Source organism: Colius striatus, chromosome 22 (assembly GCF_028858725.1).
Source record: "Colius striatus isolate bColStr4 chromosome 22, bColStr4.1.hap1, whole genome shotgun sequence".
Taxonomy (NCBI): Eukaryota; Metazoa; Chordata; class Aves; order Coliiformes; family Coliidae; genus Colius; species Colius striatus.
The window spans coordinates 4,288,088-4,309,467 of record NC_084780.1 but is presented as its reverse complement, the minus strand read 5'-3'; the positions used below and the strand labels follow the sequence as shown (position 1 = coordinate 4,309,467).

Below are 21,380 nucleotides of genomic sequence, written 5' to 3'. Positions count from 1 at the left end.
CCCTTCCCTGCTCCCTGCCCTCTGCAGTCATGGAATCACACAATCATTTGGGTTGGAAAAGACATTTAGGATCATGGAGTCCCAGCTCTGCCCTCACCCAGCCCAGCACCACTAACCCCTGGCCCTCAGCACCTCAGCTCCAGGGCTCTGGGATCCCTCCAGGGCTGGGCACTCCCCCAGCTCCCTGGGCAGCCTGGCACAGGGGCTCACACCCCTCTCAGGGAAACAGTTCTGCCTCAGCTCCAACCTCACCCCCCCTGCAGCCCATTGCTTCTGGTCCTGTCACTTATTACTTGGGCACAGGGACTGACCCCCCCAGCTCACCACAAGCTCCCCTCAGGGAGCTGCAGAGTGACACAGCAATCAAGAGAAACAACTCAAATCTACCATTTGCTTTTAATTTAAAGGTTCTCTTAAGACCAGGTTGGAGGAAGGAGGGGAAGAACACACACCCACAGCCCCCTGGAGAAGGGACAGGGGCAGCCAACACATGGCAATAGTGCAACAGAGCAACAGCACAGGCCCCTCCACCCCTCCCTGGGGAAAACATCTTGGGAGGCCCTTCTGGAGCCAGCCACAGCCTGTGCTGCTCAACCCTTACATCAAGTCAGACAAAGGCAATAAATAAGTGGTGCCTCACTCAAGGCACTTCTTTTTTCTCCTCTTTTCAGTATATAAAAAAATAGATGTTGGCATGAGTGTGTTCTCAGGGGGTTTGGCCACATCCACTTGGGTTTCTCAGCATAGGAAAGGGAAGAACCAGGCTCTGGCCACTTTGGACCCTGGTGACAGCACATGCTGAGAGCTCAACCCACAGGCCAGGGGCAGCACCTTTCCCCCCTCCTCCCTCCCCCTAACCAGCACCCTGCTACATCTCCAGCTAGTTTGAGGTATATCACCTGCCCCATCCACTACCTTGTGCAGCCAAAACCAACAACAGTGCAACAGAAAACAAACCCACGTCCCCCACACCCCTTTGGGCCCTTTGCCCTGATGAGATGAGTCTGTTTGTGAGGGGAGGATGGCAGCAAGGACCTCCCCTTACCAGCCCCTCTGAGGGGGCTGAATCACTCAGGGCTTTGTCCATTCAATGTCCTGGGCTTTGGGGCATCCCCTCAGCCCTGCCCCACAGCCACCAAGGGCTTCTTGCCCACCTGCACCCACTCTGCTGCCCGAGGGGCACGGGGCTGCACAATGAATCCAGGGGACGTGGCTCAGCAGCACCAGCAGCCCCAGGGCAGGGGGTGCTCAGCCCCTTCCCCAGCACACAGCACACCCCAAGAAGCCGTGCCAGGAGGTGCCCTCAGCTCAGCTTCACCCCAATGGCAGCTGGGGGCTGGTAGCCCTGGCTGAGGCTGGCACAGGCTGCCAGGGACAGGCGGCTCTCTGCCAGGGGGCTGCGGCAGTGGGTCACAGTCCAGCGGCGCAGCCTTCGCCCTTCCTCCACCTCCTCCTCCTCTTCCAGCCTCAGGAGGCTGTCAGCAGAGACACAGCCCCTCATGCCCCCGCTGCCAGGGGGGGAAACACGGGGGGGCAGGTCCAGCTGGTCGAAGGACTCTGTGGAGAGGATGCTGTCCTCGCTGACGGCGCTGGACGGGCGGCCGCGGGGCGCCTGGGGCAGGGGCAGCTCAGCAAAAGCCCCAAAGCCCTGCCTGGGGGAGCTCCCTGGCTCAGTGCTGCTGGAGGAGTACTTGCCATTGTGCTTGAGGATGCCTTTCCTGCAGGCAGGGACACCCTGGGGGCCCTGCTCCGGGGAGGGGTTGTCAGCAAACACGCTCCCGTCGAGGTCCAAGCTCCCCTCATCCAGGACATCCCCAGACTCGCAGCACTCCAGGGACGAGTAATAGCCTGACTCCCTGGCCAAGGGCTTCTTCAGGATCCCCTTCTTGGGCACTGCCACGGGCAATGCTCCAGCAGCCACGCTGCAGGGCAGCATCCCTGAGGACAGCATGTGGGGGAGCCCTGCAGCAGACCCCTCGCCATCCTCCCCCCTGGCTTCTGCTGCCGGGGGACCGGGGCCGGGCACCTTCTGCTCACAGGAGTTTCTCTTCTTCAGGATGCCCTTGGGCCGCTTAAGGATGGATTTGGAGGGGTTGTCTGGAGCCAGGGTCACCTCCTGCAGCACGTGGGACACATCATTCTCCTTCTTGGACTTCTTGAGGGAGCGCTGCCTCTCCAGAGCCACGCTGGGCATGTGCTGCTTCAGGAAGCATCTCACCTTGGAGCTGTTCTCCAGGAGGGGCCGGGAGGAGCGGCGGAGCCACTCTGTCACCGTGCCCAGGCGGGACTCGCTCTCCCACAGCAGCTCCTGCTCCCCAACAGGCACCCTGTAGCCCCAGTTGACCCACCAGTGAGTGGCGATGTCCTCGATGGTAGCTCGGCGCTCGGGGTTCACCATCAGCATCCAGCGGATCAGCCCACAGGCATCTGGGGGAGAGGCCAGTCAGGCACTGCCAGGACGGCCAGGAGGGGGGATGCACAGGCAAAGGGGGGGTGCACAGGCAAGGGGGGGTGCACAGGCAAGGGGGGGGGATGCACAGGCAAGAGAGGGGGATGCACAGGCAAGAGAGGGGGATGATGCACAGTCAGCACAGGCAGGGTGAGGGGGATGCACAGGCAGGGTGAGGGGGATGCACAGGCAAGGGGGGGATGCACAGGCAGGAGTGGAGGGGAGATGCACAGGCAGGAGTGGAGGGGAGATGCACAGGCAAGGGGGGGATGCACAGGCAGGAGTGGAGGGGAGATGCACAGGCAGGAGGGGAGATGCACAGGCAAGGGGGGGATGCACAGGCAAGGGGGGGGATGCACAGGCAAGGGGGGGGGATGCACAGGCAAGGGGGGGGATGCACAGGCAAGGGGGGGATGCACAGGCAGAATTGGGGAGGTGGTGCAGAGTCAGCAGAGGCAGGAGTTTGGGGGAATGCACAGGCAGGGTGAGGGGGATGCACAGGCAGGAGTGGGGGATGCACAGGCAGGAGGTTGGGGATGCACAGGCAGGAGGTTGGGAGGGATGCACAGGCAGGAGGTGATTGGGATGCACAGGCAGGAGGTGATTGGGATGCACAGGCAGGAGGTGATTGGGATGCACAGGCAGGGGTGGGGGAGGATCTGCCTACCTGACAGCTTCGTGGGCTCCCGATAGTCCCCACTCGTGATCTGCTTGACCAGAGTCTTGTAGTCGTGGCCATCGAATGGCATCGTGCCATGGACCAGGATGTAGAGGAGAACACCCAGGGACCAGCTGTCCACCTGCCAGAGGGACAGATGAGCCTGGGGCAGGGAGCAGCACTGGGCTGCCCTGGCCCCTTCCCCACCTGTGTGTCAGGATCCCCCTGCCAGAGCCCAGGGCAGAACCAGCTGTGTCCCCCTGAACCCCACCATGCCCACCACGCAATGCCTGGTCACCCCAAACCACCCAGGCAGGGCTCTGCACACCCTGCTCTGCTGGGAAAACACCCAGCTCTCTCCTGAGCCCAAGTTTAAGGGCAGCAAGTCAATCCCTCAGCCAGGAGGGGAGGCAAAACCTACCTCTGGGCCCTTGTAGGGCCTCCCATTGATGATTTCAGGGGATGCATAGAGAGGGCTGCCACAGTATGTCTGCAGAAGTTTGTCCTGCTGGTAAACGTTGGAGAGGCCAAAGTCTGCAATCTAGAGAGAGATTTATAGCTGTTATCAAGCAGCAAAAGTTTCCCAGAGCAGGTGGAGCTGCACTGGCACCTGAAGCTCTCCAGCAGCTGCCACCTTGCCTGAAACCAGAGCTCCCTGGTCCTGGGTGCCCTCCAAGGCTGTTCCTGCCCTTCTCCCTGTCCCAGCAAGTCCTGCAGGTCTGTCCCTCCAGCCCCATCCCTGGGATGCAGAAAGGTGTGATTAAAGGGAGAGCTACTGGGCTCTCCTCCAGCTCATTCACAGCCCCAGGAGGCTGCTTCAGTCCCTGTCTGCTCCAGGTGGCACACAGGCATCCGTTAACCTCACCACACCACCTCTCAGTGAGCAGAAGGAACAGTCCCTGCTTGCAGGCTCCTAGTTGCTAAATTGCCCCTTACAGAGATAAGGCCCCACAGTCTGTTTGTCACTGACAGCAGCAGTTCCAGGAAAAGCCTTGCTTGGGGCCATCAGAGCCAGGCCCTGCCCCAGCCTGGCTGGCACCTCCTGCCACTTTCACTGGGACACTTCCTAATGCAGCCAGTTGTGCTCTGACCTCAGCATTCAGACTTTGCCCTCTTATCAGCAGCCAGATATAGGCTGTGGCTTTCCCAGGCAGCACTGAGGCTCTGCCTCTGCAGCCTCTCCCACTCTGCTGCCTGGCACAGAGAGCAGTGGCAGGCACTGGCACCCTCCTGACTCCACATCTCCTGGGCAAACAGCAGTGCAGGCTCATGCCAGCGGTCTCAAAGCTTGACAGATGCTTCCCAGGGCCATGGAGGGCCATGTGCCAAGGGGACCAGGGTGTTGTGACCACCTCCAGTCCATCTCCTTTGCTGGGTGACACCCAAAGCTTGGCCAGGCTCTGCCAGGCTCTCAAAGAATGGTCCCCAAATGGGAAGGGCCCTGCAGAGCTGCTCCAGCCCCAGCCCCTGCTACAGCAGGTCCCCCTGGCTCAGGGGGCACAGGAATGTGCACAGGTGGGGTTGGAAACCTCCTGAGAAGGAGCCTCCACACCCTTCCTGGGCAGCCTGGGCCAGGGCTCCCTCCCCTCAGCACCAAAGGAGTTTGTCATCTCTCACCTTGATGTTGCCATTTGCATCCAGAAGGATGTTCTCCAGCTTCAGGTCCCTGTGAACAATCCCATTCTGCAGGAGGGAAGGGAGAGGCTGGTTCAGTTGTGTGTTTGAGGAAGGGCAGGTGAGGCAGCACAGGGAGGTCACTGCTGTTCAGCAGCACACACACACAGCACCCAGCACCCAGCAGCCCTGGGTGTGGGCATGAGGACGGGCTGTCAGCCACGTCCCAGTTCCTCGTGCTATGAGCAGGGCAGCACCCAGACCAGGAGCCAGGCTGGGCTCCTGCACCCTCCTCAGCCATGTGCCAGGGAGCAGCTCCCAGTGAGGCACAGGATCTTCTTGCACAGCTAAGCAAGACCCCAGTTTGCTTTGTGCTCAGGAGGTGCCCTGCAGCCAAGGATACCCAGGACCAAGCTGTGACCAGACATGGCCTTAGAGCATCCCCCAGGGAGAACCCCAGGCCTGAGGGTCCTGCCAGGGCAGGAGCAGTTTGTTCCACAGCCCCAGAGCTTGACATCCTCTTCAGGGGACAAGACAGGTGACCCCAGGCTTGGTTTCAGCCCCCAGCATCCCGCTCTGGGCAGGTGGGATGGGAGCCAACAGCTCCCTGCTGGGGTCAGTCAACCCCAGATTGCAGCAGCAGAAAGCCAAAGGCAAAGACCTTCCAAAAGCTGCTTGGGCTCTGCACCTTTCAGCTAAAGAGCAGGATTAGCCCCTGTCCTGGGAAAGGCCAACAGCCACGAGCTCCCCTCACCTCCCAGCCCAGGCTCAGCTGGGTGCAGCCGCTTCAGCGGGGCGTTGGGCTGGGTGATCTCGACAGATCCCTTCCAACCTCCACCACTGGAGGATTCTACAATCCCCCACGGTCTACTGTGTCTGTGCCCACCCCCAGGGCTGGGCTCTGGCCCCAGGAAGGAGCTGCCAACCCACCTTGTGACAGTAGTAGACGGCAGACACGACCTGTCGGAAGAAGTGCCGCGCCTCCTGCTCCGGCAGCCGCTGCCGCTCGCTGATGTAGTCGTACAGATCCCCCTTGCTGGCATATTCCATCACTATGACAATCTTGCTGCTGCTCTCAAACACTGCAGGGAGATGGGAAAGCACAGAGAGTGAGGAGGGAGGCTTAAGCATCCCTCAGGCATCCCTGAGTCTCAGTCGATGGGCTGAGATCAATTGTGTGTGAGGTTTAAAAAGGGGCTGGAGCACGAGGGGCTGGGGAGGGGCTGAGGGAATGGGGTGCTGAGCCTGGAGAAGAGGAGGCTGAGGGGAGACAGCAGCACTCTCTGACACTCCCTGACAGGAGCTGGGGGTTGGAATGGGGGTGTTGAGCCTGGAGAAGAGGAGGTTGAGGGGAGACAGGAGCACTCTCTGACACTCCCTGACAGGAGGCTGCAGGGAGCTGGGGGTCGGGCTCTGCTCCCCAGCAATGAATGACAGGACAAGAGGCAATGGGCTGCAGTTGGCCCAGGGGAGGTTGAGGTTGGAGCTGAGGCAGAACTGTTTCCCTGAGAGGGGTGTGAGCCCCTGTGCCAGGCTGCCCAGGGAGCTGGGGCAGTGCCCAGCCCTGGAGGGACCCCAAAGGCGTGGGGCTGAGGTGCTGAGGGCTGTGGGTCAGTGCTGGGCTGGGCAGGGTGAGGGGAGGGCTGGGACTCCATGATCCTAAATGTCTTTTCCAACTGAAATGATGGTGTGATTCAGGGCTGAGGGATGTCTCACTAGCAAGTGCCTTCTCATGAGCAGGTGCTGCCCTGACTGACTAATGAGCTGCCCCCCCATTGCCTCTGCCCCATTCTGTTCCCAAGCAGAAGCTGTGGGGGTTTGTGCAGGTTCCTGCAGGTCAGGGAGGAATGGCCAGAGCTGCCACCCTCATCTCAGTGCCACCAAGGCTTCTGGCCAAGCAGCCCCTGCAGTCACAGAGCACAGGAGCAAGGGCTCTGCTGTGCCAGAAGGTGACTGAAGCACCTGGTTCTGTGCTACATCCCCAAGGGGAAAAGCAACTGAGCTACTGTGGCCTTTCTGCACATTCCCATTGCTCCCAACAAGGCTCCAGCTCCAGCCTTGGAACGTTTTCTTGCTGTTTGCAGGAAGCTACCTCAGTGGTTTTTAATTCCAAGCAGCCACAGTGAGTCAGCCCTTGCAAACAGCACCTGGGAACTGCCAATGCACTGGCTTTTGTTCTGAAAGGAGTATGCAAGGACTCTGGACACCTCACACAGGATTGCACAGGGGAGAGCAGGGGGCAGGACAGGTTTGCAGCTGAAGGACTCAGCTTTGAAGCAAAGACTGATGCAGCTGCTCTAAGTCTGATTATAGCTAGAACTTGGGGAATTCCCCCCTTGGTTGGTGTTGCCTTGACACCCTGTGAGCAAAGCCCAGCCCTGGCCATAAAGCCAAGCCCAGCAGCTCTCCCAGCACACTGTGGTTTGGTTTTCCTATGCCCCAGGGGAGGGAAGGAAGACTCCAGCACTGAGCTCCTGCCTCAGGCTGAGAGCAGAACCACAGAGATTGCCACTGCTCTAGCAGTTGCCATGGCTGGGATGAGTGTCCAGCACAACCAGAGCCACACACAGCCCTGGGCTCACAGGGGACCCTGGCCACCAGCTCACCCCTCACAGCACAGCCTCTCACCAAGCCTTCCAGCCACAAAAAGGGCCAGCTAAACTTTTGGAGCCATCTGCCTTCTCTGGGAGGGATGGGATGGGATGGGGTGGGATGGGGTGGGATGGGGTGGGGTGGGATGGGATGGGGTGGGGTGGGGTGGGGTGGGATGGGATGGGATGGGGTGGGAAGCAACTGTTTCTGGAGGAGCTGTTTCCCCTCTGTGCTGCTCTGCACACATCTGGGGAGGCAGCATCTGCTCTCCCTGTCAGCACCAAGTCACCAGCAGCAGCAAAGAGAGGAGAGCAGCCAGTGCTGAGGCCACAGCACACAGTGAGGCACCCAGGGATGCTGCTGGAGAGGGGAGGGGAGAGCAGGGCTCACCTTCATGGACAGCAATGATGTGGGGGTGGTTGAGGGAGGACATGATCTCGATCTCTCTCCGAATGTGGACAAGGTCCTGCTCATCCTTGATCTTGTCTTTCTGGATTGATTTGATAGCCACCTGCAGGTGAGCACATGCACAGAGGGTCACCTGGCTCTCAGGGCTTCCCAAAAGCTCACCTCACTTTTAGGAAGGTGTTTACAAGCCAGACATGGATGGCTCAAGCTTCTTCACCCAGGCCCTGCTGCATGTGAGAGCCCAACAGCCCCCCTGAAGCAACCCCCATAAACTGAACTTGATTCAATTAGGCTGTGATATTTTCCAAGCCCTGTTGCTGTGCACAAAGGAGAAGCTCCCCCCTAAAACCACCCCAAACACCCCTCCAAGGGAAAGCTGCTGCCTCCCCCAGGTAGCACAGCCCTGTTGCTCAGTTCCATGCCCTGGCTCACAGGAACTTTGTCCCTGGCTGCAGCAGCTGCTGGACCACAGCCAGGCAGAGGAATGTGACCTGCACACATGACTTGGAAGATAAAGACAACAACAACATCTCCTTGAGGTCATGGAATTGGGGGGGGGGGGGAGATTTAAAAGAGGGTTTGTTTTCCTCCCAAATACTGATTTGGAGGAGCTGGTTATGCAGAGGTAAGAGAAAGGCTGGTAGGAAAGAGCAGATCCCTCCAGCCAGCCAGGACACCCAGCACCCACCTTCCAGCCTTTCACTTGGGTTTTCAAGTTGCCCTCTACAAGGAAATTGAAAGAGGAGGGAGAAAGAAAAGTAAGTGCTGGAGAATAGATGCCCTCTAATCCCCTTTCAAAGGAGCTGGGGAGAGACAATGTGCTCCTAGGGTTGAATTTACAACTGAATCCAGCAGAATGCCTTTTTTTTCCCCCCTCTATGAGACAAGAATGCAGAACAGCACTAATCCCACACAGGGACCCCCACACCAGTCTCCCAGCAACGGGGACAGGGGCCATGGACACCCTCTGGCCCCAGCTGCCAGCACAGGGGATGCTGTGCAGGAATCCTCCTTGGCTGTTGGGTGTGTGGGATGGATGCTCAGCCTCGTGTCCCTCTGACTGAGGGGAGTCAGAAACCTCCCTCCTCGAGACCTGGCCCAGTAAACAGCCAAACACACCCATAGCAAGTGACCAGGCACTACCAGCAGTGAGATCTCAGCTGGCACATCAGGATCTTCATGGGAGAAGCATGTGCCAGTTCTAAGGGCATGTGGAGAGATGGTGGATGGAGTCCCTTTGGCCCCAGGACACATCTCTGCTGCCTCAGGGCCAGGCCAGGGGTTGGCTCCTGTGAGCATTGTGCCTGCACCAGGTCCCAAGGGCTGAAGGAACCAAGCAGAATGGACTCTGGCCAAGGCAAGTGCAATAATCCAGGCCCAAGTTTCTGTACAAAGCAATACTGAAATCACTTAATAACTTCTTGAAAGTCAGGTATTCCTTTCCCTGACCTCTGTGCTAGGCTGACAGGTTAAAGTTTAACAGTTCTCTGCTCCAGCCTCTGATTACCTGACCCCTGCAAGAACACAGGCAAAGCCTTTATGCAGCCAGTCAGCCTGCTCCTACCCTCCCAAATCCCTGTTGACTCATTCTATTCATCCCTCTGACTAAAGTTCCCCACATCCAGCCCCACAGCCTCAGCACTTTGGGGTGCCTGCAGCACATTTGCTTGCTGATAGAGATGCTCACATGCTTACACTGCTGAACTGGGGCTCAGGGCAAGATCCACTCTCCATAAAGAGACAAAGCAGCTCCAGGCTGCCAGGGTGGGGAGCCTGAGGAGATGCCACTGGCTGCATTCAGCAGAGCTCCTGAGGCAGTTAGTGACCTCCCAGGCAGAGCCACACTGCAGCAGGGAGCAGCTTTAGGGTACTGTCAGAGCCCTGAGGCAGCTGCCTGGGCATCAGCAGACACAACACAGGGTGAGGGTATTGCACTGTGAGGGTGCAGACACTGAAGCAGCCACTCAGGCTGGGATGATTTACCATCCTGTCAAGCCCTGCCAGGGAGCCTAATCCCTCAGCCATCCCCTCCTTCCCCAGGGGTGTTTTGTTCCAAAGCATCTCCTATCTAAGAGGGCTGACAGCAGAGAATCTTCCCTGGAGACAGAAAAGCCTGTACCTGGCCACCCTGGAGACAGGGACCAGCAGCTTCAGGGAGTCACTGCCCACACCCTGCCTGCAGCATCAGTGCCATGGGAAGAACCTCCTGCAGGAAACAGCCCCCAGAAGTGCTGCTGCAGGCACCTGGAGAACTCAAGAGTACTTTCCAAGTCCAAAAGGCTTTCCATGAAAGCTTGTTTTGGGGGCAGAACAGGAATTTTCAGCAGCTACTAAAAGATGCATTAAAGCAACAACCCCAGGCAGCACTTCAGAAGTTGTTCCAGATTGCAAGTGCAGCATTTCATGCTCCATGGAATAGGGATTCCAACCCACTATGGAACAGACTTGGGCTTCACCCCTTCCTGGAGATCAAAAGCAGCTTCTCTGCTTTGGAATACTCCAGGTGCTGCCTTCCCTTCAATACCATGCAAGCCCACAAACACTTCTGACACCACAGGCAAGTCCCATAGGAGGTCCTTCTGTCTGTTTTACTTGGCTGCAGACCAGAGCCTGGGACAAACACCAAGCTGGAATGAAAGAAGAGGCCAAATGCTGCCATGCAAACAGGTGCAGGAGGCAGCTTGCACCATCACAGCACGTGGTGCTGCAGCTTCAGCCCAAAGGATGCAGAGAAAGAGGGAAGGGAAAGGAAAAGGGGAAAAGGGGGGAAGGAAAAGGGGGAAGGGGAGAAGGGGGAAGGGGAAAGGAGGGGGAAAGGAGGGGGGAAGGAGGGGGGAAGGAGGGGGGAAGGGGAGAAGGGGGAAGGGGAGAAGGGGGAAGGGGAGAAGGGGGAAGGGGAGAAGGGGGAAGGGGAGAAGGGGGAAGGGGAAAAGGGAAAGGGGAAAAGGGAAAGGGGAAAAGGGAAAGGAAAGGGGAAGGAAGGGGAGAAGGGGAAAGGGGAAAGGAAGGGGAAAGGAAAAGGGGAAGGAAGGGGAAAGGAAAAGGGGAAGGAAGGGGAGAAGGGGAAAGGGGAAGGAAGGGGAAAGATCATCAACTCTCTCCCCACTTGGTTGATATTTCAGAGACACAATAACGTTGCAGTAAAGGGAAGGGCATTGAGCAGAGGTGCCCACCAAAAGGCACCTAAAGAATTTCTAAGCAGAAACAAGGTGGGGTTTAGTTTTTGGGTCTTTTTTTTTCCAGAGAAAGGACATTCATTGAAACCCCCCAAAAACCTTCAGCCTGGTCCCTCCTGCAGCCTGCAAACTGATAAACACACTGAGCTAAGGCTGAGGAGGTTGGTTGATATTCAGGGGAAGGGAGTAGGTGGGAGGGAAGCAAAGCAGGCAACCAAATGAGATGTTTGAATATTGAGTGCATCTGACAGAGGCAATCTGTGATCAGCCAGAGGCAAAGCCCAGGCATGGAGCAGCCTCAGCCGGTAAGGTCGGATCTGGAGGGAGCCCAGGAGGGGGAACCAGCAGAGGCAGCAGTACCTGCTCTCACACCTCCGTGTTTAGGAAGTGAAAGCCACTTAAGGAAGGAGGGGGATAACAACCCAGCTCAGGATAAGCCTAAAGATTAAACAGGTCCGGAAACGCTGAGTGCTACAAGAAAGAATTAGTGGGAAGAGGAGAGATTTGTGGTTAAGCCTCCTGTTCCTCCGTGGCAGCTGGATGAGGTGCTGTTAGCCCAGCCTTTGCCTATCTCTGGCATTTACTGAGGAGTCCTTGGCTTGCACATTTAATTTGCATTATAATAGAGCACCGCTGCCAGACAAAGCACTCCCCAGTCTAAGGAGCTTCCATAGGTATTGGGGAGTTTTCTGGCAGTTGAGAGATTCCCTGCAGGGAAAGCCATGTGTGCTGCCCATCCCAAGGGGAGGGATCCTTCTAGGTCTGTGGGTGGAAGCTGCATTTCAAGGCCCTGATTATGCAGCAAAACAGCAGCTTCCTCAGAATCAGGCAGATCTGACTTAGAATCAGAGAATCCTTTCAGCTGGGAGAGACCTTTAAGATCAGAGTCCAGCCTTTGTCCCAGCCCTACCACCCACCAGCCCATTGCCCTCAGTGCAACACCCACCCAGCTCTGAAACCCCTCCAGTGACTCCAGCAGCTCCCTGGGCAGCCCCTTCCAATGCCTGACAGCCCTGGCACCAAAGAGATTCCACCTCACATCCAGCCTCAACCTCCCCTGGGGACACTTGAGGCTGTTTCCTCTTGTTCTATTGCTTGCTACTTCATCAGGAGCTGTTGCATTACACAAGAAAGCCTCTCACGTTTACAGTTGTCTCCCCTGACGTGCCCCTGTGGCACTTGAGTGATCCAGCCTCACACCCTGCTCCTCTGCTCAGCCTCTGAGCCTTGCTGGGCCAGCCTCACTGCTCACTGCCTGACCCTCCTTGCTCACCCACAGTCTCAAGACGATGTGATGTGCAAGTGCCTGTTGAGTCCCATCCCACACTGCAGGGTGCTGGGGGCTGAGCAGGGCCAGGGAAATCACGTTCAAGTTTGTCCTTTGAAGCTTTGCAGATTCCTAAAGGTCAGAGCTGACATAACAGCAGTTTCCCACTGACCTGGGGCTGAGGGGTCCCTTTGCCTCTCCCCACACAGTCCCAGCTGGATCGCTGAGCTCGGGGCTGAGGCATCAATGGACTGAGTCACGCTCTGCATCACACCCTCGGGGCTCTGAGGGGCTTTGCTACCAACCAAGAATCGGGGCAAGAGGAAGGGAAAGGAGTCCTTCAGACTCAAGTGCAATGTTTGCTCTTCACTGGAGATCTGCAAAGCTCCTTTCACCAGGAAGCCCGACGCGGTCAAGTGGGTGAAGGGAGCAGCAAACATCCCCCCTCCCTCCCCGGGGAGGTGCGAGGCCCCTCCGGGCTGTCCTGGCTGCAGCATCTGCCCGGTTACCGGCACTGCCACAGCTCCAGGGCAGCATCTGCCCGGTTACCGGCAGTGCCACAGCTCCAGGGCAGCATCTGCCCGGTTACCGACAGTGCCACAGCTCCAGGGCTGCATCTGCTCAGTTACCCGACACTGCCACAGCTCCAGGGCTGCATCTGCCCGGTTACCGGCAGTGCCACAGCTCCAGGGCTGCATCTGCCCGGTTACCGGCAGTGCCACAGCTCCCAGGGCAGCATCTGCCCGGTCACTGTCACTGCCGCAGCTCCAGGGCAGCATCTGCCCGGTTACTGGCACTGCCACAGCTCCCAGGGCTGCATCTGCCCGGTTACCGGCACTGCCACAGCTCCAGGGCTGCATCTGCCGGGTTACCGGCACTGCCACAGCTCCAGGGCTGCATCTGCCCGGTTACCGGCACTGCCACAGCTCCAGGGCTGCATCTGCCCGGTTACCGGCACTGCCACAGCTCCAGGGCTGCATCTGCCCGGTTACCGGCACTGCCACAGCTCCCAGGGCTGCATCTGCTCGGTTACCGGCAGTGCCACAGCTCCCAGGGCTGCATCTGCCCGGTTACCTACACTGCCACAGCTCCAGGGCTGCATCTGCCGGGTTACCGACACTGCCACAGCTCCAGGGCTGCATCTGCCGGGTTACCGGCACTGCCACAGCTCCCAGGGCTGCATCTGCTCGGTTACCGGCAGTGCCACAGCTCCCAGGGCTGCATCTGCCCGGTTACCTACACTGCCACAGCTCCAGGGCTGCATCTGCCGGGTTACCGGCACTGCCACAGCTCCAGGGCTGCATCTGCCCGGTTACCGGCACTGCCACAGCTCCAGGGCTGCATCTGCCCGGTTACCGACACTGCCACAGCTCCAGGGCTGCATCTGCCCGGTTACCGGCAGTGCCACAGCTCCAGGGCTGCATCTGCCCGGTTACCGGCACTGCCACAGCTCCAGGGCTGCATCTGCCCGGTTACCGGTGAGGGCGAGCCGGTGCCTGCGGGGATGCTGCCGAGCGAGGGGAGGGGGATGCACCGGGGCCGTGTCGCTCAGAGCAGGAGGATGCTCAGGTTCCCCCCGCACCATCTCACCATGAGGATGCCCGGAGGGAATCCTTACCAGCCTCCCGGAGCGCTCCCGGGCTTTCTTCACCTTGCCGTAGGTGCCTTTCCCCAAGGTCTCCAGGAACTCGTAGCGGTGCTTGAGGTTGTGCTTGTGATGGTGCCGTTTCACCGCCTGCTTCTTCATCAGCGGCCGCGGGGATTTGATGAGCCCTTCGGCCAGCGATGCCGCCAGCGCTGCCCCTTCCATGCCCCGCTCCAGCCCCGCTCCGCCGCTCCCCGGCACGGACACAGCCGCGACACACCCGCAACGCCGCTAAATGCGGCGGCCGCTCCCCCCGCTCCCCGCGCCCATTGGCCGCACGCAGCGGCTGCTCCGCCCGCCGAGCGACACGAGGAGGAGGAGGAGGAGGAGGAGGCGGGGGGAAAGCGTGTGAGCGGCGGGGAGAGCTCACGGGCTGGAGTGGGATGGGAGGGAGGGACCCACAGGCTGGAGGAGGGTGGAGGAAGCTGCGGTAAGGCAGGGTGCAGAGCAGGAGGCACAGGGGTGGGAGGGGGGTAAAGGGGTGTCTGGCAGTCCTTGGGGACTTCTCAGAGGATGGTGGGATTGGGCAGAGATAGCTCTCACTAAAGCAGGTTGCTCCAAGCCCCATCCAACCTGCCCTTGGCCACTTCCAGGGGTGAGATGAGAGCACAGGGTCTCTGGGCAATCTGTGCCATGGCCCCAGCACACTCACAGGGAACTTTTCCCTGGTATCTAACATAAATCTACCCACTTTTAGTCTTTGAGTTTGTGCCCTGTCACTCCAGGCCCTGTAAAGTCCCTCTCTGCCTTTCTCATCAGCCCTTTTAGGTGCTGGGAAGCTACTGTAAGGTCTCCCCAGAGCACTCCCTTCTCCAGGCTCAACAGCAACTCTCTCAACTTGTCTCCACAGGAGAGAGGCTCCAGCCTTGGGATCATCCTCCTCTGCACACACACTGACAGCTTTGTGTCCTTCTTACACTGGGGCCCCAGAGCTGAATACAGTAAAGATGATGCAGGGAGAGATACACCCCCAAAGGCTGGGACACAGGACCAGGTAACTGGGAGGACCAGGAGCAAAGCACCTGGGTGTCTCACACTAGGAGAGATGCAGGGACAGAGGGAGACAGACACACACACACAGAGATGGGGTTTGCTGCAAGAAGCCACAATGCAGCCAGAACTCTTGGGGAACAGAAAAACAAAGGAGTATTGAGGGCAAAATCAGAGAGAGGAGAGGTTTGGGCAAGCACAGCCTGTCCATGCTCACCACAGGACCACACTTTGCCCTCCTGGACATGCTGGAAGGGACCAAGGTGCCCCAAAACCAGATCTGTGGGGGATTGGAGCTGTCTGTGGCTGCTCCCACGCCAAGGCTTTGTAGGGACTGTAGTTGCTGTTAACTCTGCAGCACCTTCCCCTGTGGTCTTTTTGCCCCTGTGGTAAATCTTTGTTTGGAGCTATTAAAAGAATGCAATTCTTTCCCAAAGCAGCCAAAACAAAAGCTCTTGCCCAGCTCTGGCATGTGTGAGGACACACCGTATTGATTGAAGAAAGAGATAGTTACAGCATTACTCATCCCCACACTCAGACCTGGGTTTTCCCACCACTTCCAGCAGCTCAGGGCAGCCTGGGCAGGGTGAGGCAGAGCAGGGGGTTGTGTCTGAAGGGATGATTTCATCCAGCACCAGCCCCTCTCTGCAGCCTTTGTGTCCCTGAGCACAGGAGTGACGTGGGATGGAGCTGAGCCGTGGCCAGCACCTGCTTTTGGTGATTTGTGGCCATGTCTCTGTGTCAGGATGAGACCCAGGCATTGCAGTGCCCTGGCTGGTTGGTATTGGAGGTCTGAGGTTATAAAATGACCTGCTGAGGATATTCACCCTGCAAGGTGGCTGTAACCACAGGCACTGGAGCCCAGGCTGTGGAGACAGCCACATGCCAAACTCCTGCTCCATGTGATCCATCTTGGTGCTGGATGCACAGCACATCAAATACCATTTCAATACAGTTAAGACACCACACAGGTATCTTGTCCTGCTGTTGTCCCCAGTTGTCATTGCCAGTGGCCATGTGCCACCTCCATCCTTCACAGACATCAGGGATGAACCAACTTCTTGCAGCTTCAGACTGGTCCCGTGTCCCTTCCACCCTCAAACCTCCCCCCAAGCTGAACACACCATAACCCCCAGGCAAATCTCTCTCCTCACTTTAAAAGTGGTCATCTGCAGCTTGTCTGAAGAAACCCTGCACTGAAGCAGAGCTGCAGCAATCAATTATTTACTGTAGAGTAACAGGAGCCCGGGTTTCAATCTGCAAGTGGCCATCAGGGCCCATAGGGAAGATAAACAAGGTGGAGATGAGATTAACTCAACTGCTGTAATTTCAATGTCAAAGTAAACAGATAGGATCCTGTTCAGGCACAGCCCAGAGATTGCAGCAGACTTGAAGGGAGAAGGTACAAACCTACCTTATTGCAATAAACAAAGCAATTTCACTTGGCTGAGATGAAAGCACCACTGTGTCCTGGCCACTGAGCCCACTGTGACGCTGTTCCAGCTGTGGGATCACTCCCAGTTTAGCCTGTCTGTCCAAGAGAGAACCTGAGCACAGAGATTTCACTTTAAACACATGTTTAATGCCCCTGTTCATTTATAAGGATGCTTTCCAGAGGCTTTCCTCCCCTCCCTCTCTGTTGATAGAAAGGGAAGCCTTGGGGAGCTTCTCTTTCTGTTTCTCCCAGATAAATTCTTCCCTGCAATTTTCTCTGTGCTGGCTGATGCACAGGCTTAGCTTAGCTATGCTTTTGTTCTAGACTGGTTCAGGAAGCCTATTTTAATGGAAATGTCAAGGGATACAGATCTAAGTCCACTGGAATCCACTGATAAGGATCCTGTATTGTAGCACTATTGCTATGGCTTTCTCAGCAGTGGGGAAATCCACTGAAATTCCCTCCCTCCCCCTCAGCTGCAGCTTAGAAATCCTACCTGGGGTTTGTCCCACAGGCCCCAGCTCAGCTCTGCTCCAACCAACATGAAAGTCCACAAGGAATTTGGCTCCATGTCAGGGAAACCTGCTCCAAGCTGGTCTCCTCACTGGAAGTTCTGCTGACTTTCAGGCTCCTAAACCCTGTGTTTGTTTCTTTCTTGGTTCTAAATAAACACTTCAGGGTTACCTCAGTGCTAAAAAACATCCATGTTGTGGTCAAACCCTCCAGCTCTGCCTTGGGAGTCAGTGGCAATGGGATCTGTTCACCTCTGCTTGTGGATTGGTTAAGGGATAAACTTTCCCTAGAAGACATTGAGCCCTCCAAGGAGGAAAGGAAAAGCTTCACAGGGCATTACAATGCCAAAGACAACAACAAGTTTGATGATCACCTCTCCTTAGTGGCCTCTCAAGCTGGCAGCATTCCTCACCTGCTGCTGGGTAGTGCTCAGGCAGGTGTGAAACCCATTCCTCCTCCAAAAACCACTAAGGAAGCTGCTTTTTGCTCTGATCCTCCCAATTGGGTGCCCCATCCATCAGCAGAAGAAGGGAAACACATTAACACCCATAAGAGCCTTTTGAGAAGTAATTTATGGCCTATCACATCTAATGATTCCAGCAGAGGCCACTTCTACACCCCACTGCCACCACAGCTGTGCATTGCACCAGCATCCATCCACCCCTCCATCCACACACCCACCCACTCAGGACACACATCTGCTCTAGGTAAAGCCCAGCTCATTTATCCCAGCTTGATCTCAACTCAATGTGCAGAGTTTGTGGCCAGGCTGCTGTTTGCAAGGGTCATTCTGCAAAACCCCATCAGCCTGGTGCCATTTGCACCCTGGTGCTCATGAACTCTCCTCGTGGGGAGAGCAGGAGGGAGGGTTCCTGCTGCATGGGGCTACAGAGAGAAAGGGATGTGCTGCAGGCAGGGATGGATCACAACCAGGGAAAGCAGAAATGTTGCCTCATACAGATGGGTGGAGGAAGAAAGAAAGAGAAAAATCACTCTTTGAGCAGCTCCAAGTGTAGAAACACAGGGAGAAGAGAAAGAGAGCAAAGCAGGACTGTAACAAGGAGTAACCCTGCAGGGGGAGGACAGGCTCTTGAGGTGGAATCCTGCTCACTGCAGCTGAACCAGCCACAGAAGGTCCCAAGACCTTATCTGCTGGCTGCTGCTATGGATTGAAGGGCTCTGGGTCAGGGGCATATGCTTCCTGTAATCCTTACAATAATGAGTCTAAACTGGGATGAACCCAGGAATTGGCTGCTCCAAACCATGAACTCAGCTTCTCAATCAGCATCTTATCAGGTGGTAACCTGTTCTTCCTTAGTTTATGGTATTTACCATCCAAACTGCTGCACAGAGATGTGCCATGGTCTGAATTACACTTCAAGCTAAACATTTGCTGAAGAAAAGCCAAAGGCATCAATCCCCCCCCCCCATCTACTTCAGCCACTACAACATGTGTTAACCCCCATGGCTGAAGCCCCCACTTAAAAGCAGCAAAGCCCAGACAAATGGGAGCAAAGGCTGAGCAGGGACTCAGACACAGGCTTTGCTCTGACACCAGTGAGTTTGGAGCAATCCTCTGGGCTCTGCTCTCCTCTCACATCCCCAACAGCTCCTCTGACACACAGCTGGTGGGAGCTTGGTGCACAGATCAGCAACCCCAAGGTGCCCACACCAAGGAGAGAAACTTTTCTGTATACAATTAATAAAATAGACTATCAGACATATTATTCTTCTCTTACACTGTCTCACTCAAAGTTCCTCTACTGGAGATCAAACTGATGGTGCAAAGCCACCCAGGACACCCCCCTGGGAGCTCCCAGCAGGGAGGTTGGAGCCTGTGGCAGCACATGGGGCTGCAGAAAGGCTGAGGCATCTATTAAACAACCAAACTTCTCCAAAAAAACCCCCAAACAAACCAAGCCCAGAGCTTTTCCTTTCAGAGCAGGCAGTGCCTGTGTTCCAGGGAGCGACCCCACATCCCTCAGTGCCGGTGGATGCTGAGTGCTGTCTGCTGGCAGCCGGGGCTGCCTCAGCTCCAGGGGCTGGATGGTGTCAGCACAGGGTCAGGGACCCAACTGGGACAGCATGTCCAGGGAGGGCAGTGACAGATGGCTCTCCAGGTGCCACTGCAGCTCTGGCAGCATGGAGGAGCTCTATTCCCAGCTATCCAAAGGAATTCCTCGCTGCTGCTGTACACCAGCACTGACACGAGGCTACGAGGGGCCTTCTGGGATGAATCAGAGAAGCATTTGGGTTGGCAAAGCCCCTGAAGCTGCTGCAGTCCCACCCCAGCCCAGCACTGAGCCCTGGCCCTCAGCACCTCAGCTCCACACCTTTGGGATCCCTCCAGGGCTGGGTACTCCCCCAGCTCCCTGGGCAGCCTGGCACAGGGGCTCACACCCCTCTCAGGGAAACAGTTCTGCCTCAGCTCCAACCTCAACCTCCCCTGGGCCAACTGCAGCCCATTGCCTCTTGTCCTGTCATTCATTGCTGGGGAGCAGAGACCCCCAGCTTACAAGGTGGAAGGGTTGGCTGACTGACATGGCTTTTTGGAGGGCCATGGGTTACTGGTGGGCTTGGCAGTGTGAAGTGAGGGCTTGGACTTGATGATCTTAAAGGTCTTTTCCAACTTACATGATACTATGATGGTGTGATCCTGTGACTGATGGCCAAAGGCTGGCACTGACCCCAAAAAGCATCTTCACCCAACAACCAAGAACGAGGTGAGCAGAGTGGGACTTTGCTGTGGGTGTGAACAGGCCTGGGCAAGCTCCAGGAATCATTTGCCCTCCACAACTACATCCATTAGAGGTTGTTTTAAGGAAATTTCCTATTTGGGCAAAGTCTGCTCAGGGACAAGGAGAAGCAAGAAGCAAGACACAAGGCTTTTTGAGAGAAGGGCCAGCACAGCACTGCTGTGTGGGAGCAGCCACAGGCACTGCTACTGAAAAGCCTGGCTGGCAGTAAACACGACCTCAAGTAGTGGGAGGTCAGGCAAGGACACAACCACAGGCAGCTCCAGGATTTGTTGAGCCCCATTAGGGAGCTGGAAAACTACAAGAGCTCAGCCAGGTCTCAGATGAAGGCACAGGGAGAACAGGCTGCAACTGCCGAGGTTGGTGGGCACAGAGCTCCCAGGGAAATGCAGGGTGGGGGGGTGCAGGGGCAGAAGGAGCAGCCTGAGGCTTTTTGCAGCTCTCCAGAGACAGAAGGAAGGGGCTGCCATACCTAACTGAGGAGCAGTAAGAAAGAATGCCCCAATGCACCCTTCAAAGGGCTCGGTGGAGCGAAATGTGATCCCCTTTCAATGCAAGTCTGTCTCTCTGAGAGCTAATACACATATTAAACAGAAAAGAGAGGGCAGACAATTGCCATTCCCTTCTCCAGACTGCTGCCAACAGCTCTCCAAGGCAGGTCAAATCTGCTACATGTTTTGGAAAGCAAACTAGGTTGAAACCCAGCTATTTTCTATCTTTCCTTTTGCTTTATGTCTAAGTGGTTCCCTTTGCACCATCACCCATCATTTAAATGGTTCAGTAGAAGTGCTCTGACAGCAACAAGCCTTCTGTGCCAAGGCCTAAGCACACCCCTTAGCCACACTGAATGGGCATCTAAATTGGTTTTCAGTCTTGGAGAACAGGCACCAGTAATCCTCAGCATGTGAGATGAGATGGATGGTTGAGTGAATTCCCTGTCCCTGAAGAATAAACACCAGGGTTTGTTGTCAGGTGGCTTTGGGAAACCCTCCCCAACGTGCCAGGGCAGCAGCAGCAGCCAGCCAAGGCCACTGACTCTCTGTGTGAGCAGGATCAGCCTCAGCCATGGCAGCAGCTCCTCTGGAGCAGAGCAGAATGACCTGACATGGGGCATCGAGACCTGGTGTGTGTCTGCCACCTCCTGAGCTGGGGCAGTGTCTCAATTCATGCAAGTAACTCCCTGAGAGCTCTGGAAGCAGCTCTGTGTGTCACAGTGGCTGCTGGAGATGCCAGAGGCTGACAGGACCAGCCCCTGACCTGCTCTGTTGGCTCAGGTCCCCCAGGGGCATGGCACAGCTTCAGCCTTTACCTTGGGGATGTACACACAGCCTCATGGGCTATCACACCTGCATCTGGTCCCATGGGCACATGTGCCAGCTCACACACATGTGCCAGCTCACGTGCTAGCAGTGCAGGGGGTTGCACACACCCCCTTGTACCCCTTCTACACTACACACACAACTTTCTGACCACCCCACTGCTGATCCAAGCCAGGATGCCCATGGCCCTCTTGCCCACCTGGGCACACTCCTGGCTCCTGTTCAGCTGCTGTCACCAACCCCTCCCAGCTCCTTCTCTGCTTTTTCACATCAAGCCATTTGCTGGATCCTTAAGCTATTAGCCAGGATCCCTGCACAACTCCAAGCAGCATGTTGGAGCCAGCTTGCTTTGCCACCAGCATGGGCCATCACCACCTGGGCAGGGCAGGCCCTGGCTGCAGCAGGACGCTGGCCAGGAGGTGCTGGTCCAGCCCAGGCTCAGCCCATGGATGCCACCTGCCGTTCAGAGCACTGGGAGGAGAGTGGGAACCCATCCAGCACCACTCAGCCCAAACAAGCACGGCACTGCTTAAAAACAAACAACCCCACACAGTCAAG

General features: G+C 56.8%; 1 protein-coding gene across 1 annotated transcript; it reads right to left on the bottom strand.

The window, feature by feature from the left end:
• Positions 1 to 384: 384 nt before the first annotated feature.
• Positions 385 to 13,999, bottom strand: NUAK2 (NUAK family kinase 2). Its single transcript, XM_062013500.1, has 7 exons — positions 13,783 to 13,999; positions 7,704 to 7,824; positions 5,652 to 5,803; positions 4,725 to 4,790; positions 3,529 to 3,648; positions 3,117 to 3,249; positions 385 to 2,427 (listed from the first exon to the last, which is right to left on the bottom strand). The coding sequence occupies exons 1-7, from the start codon at positions 13,972 to 13,974 to the stop codon at positions 1,304 to 1,306; spliced, it is 1,908 nt and encodes a 635-aa protein (XP_061869484.1). The 5' UTR covers positions 13,975 to 13,999; the 3' UTR covers positions 385 to 1,303.
• Positions 14,000 to 21,380: the final 7,381 nt, after the last annotated feature.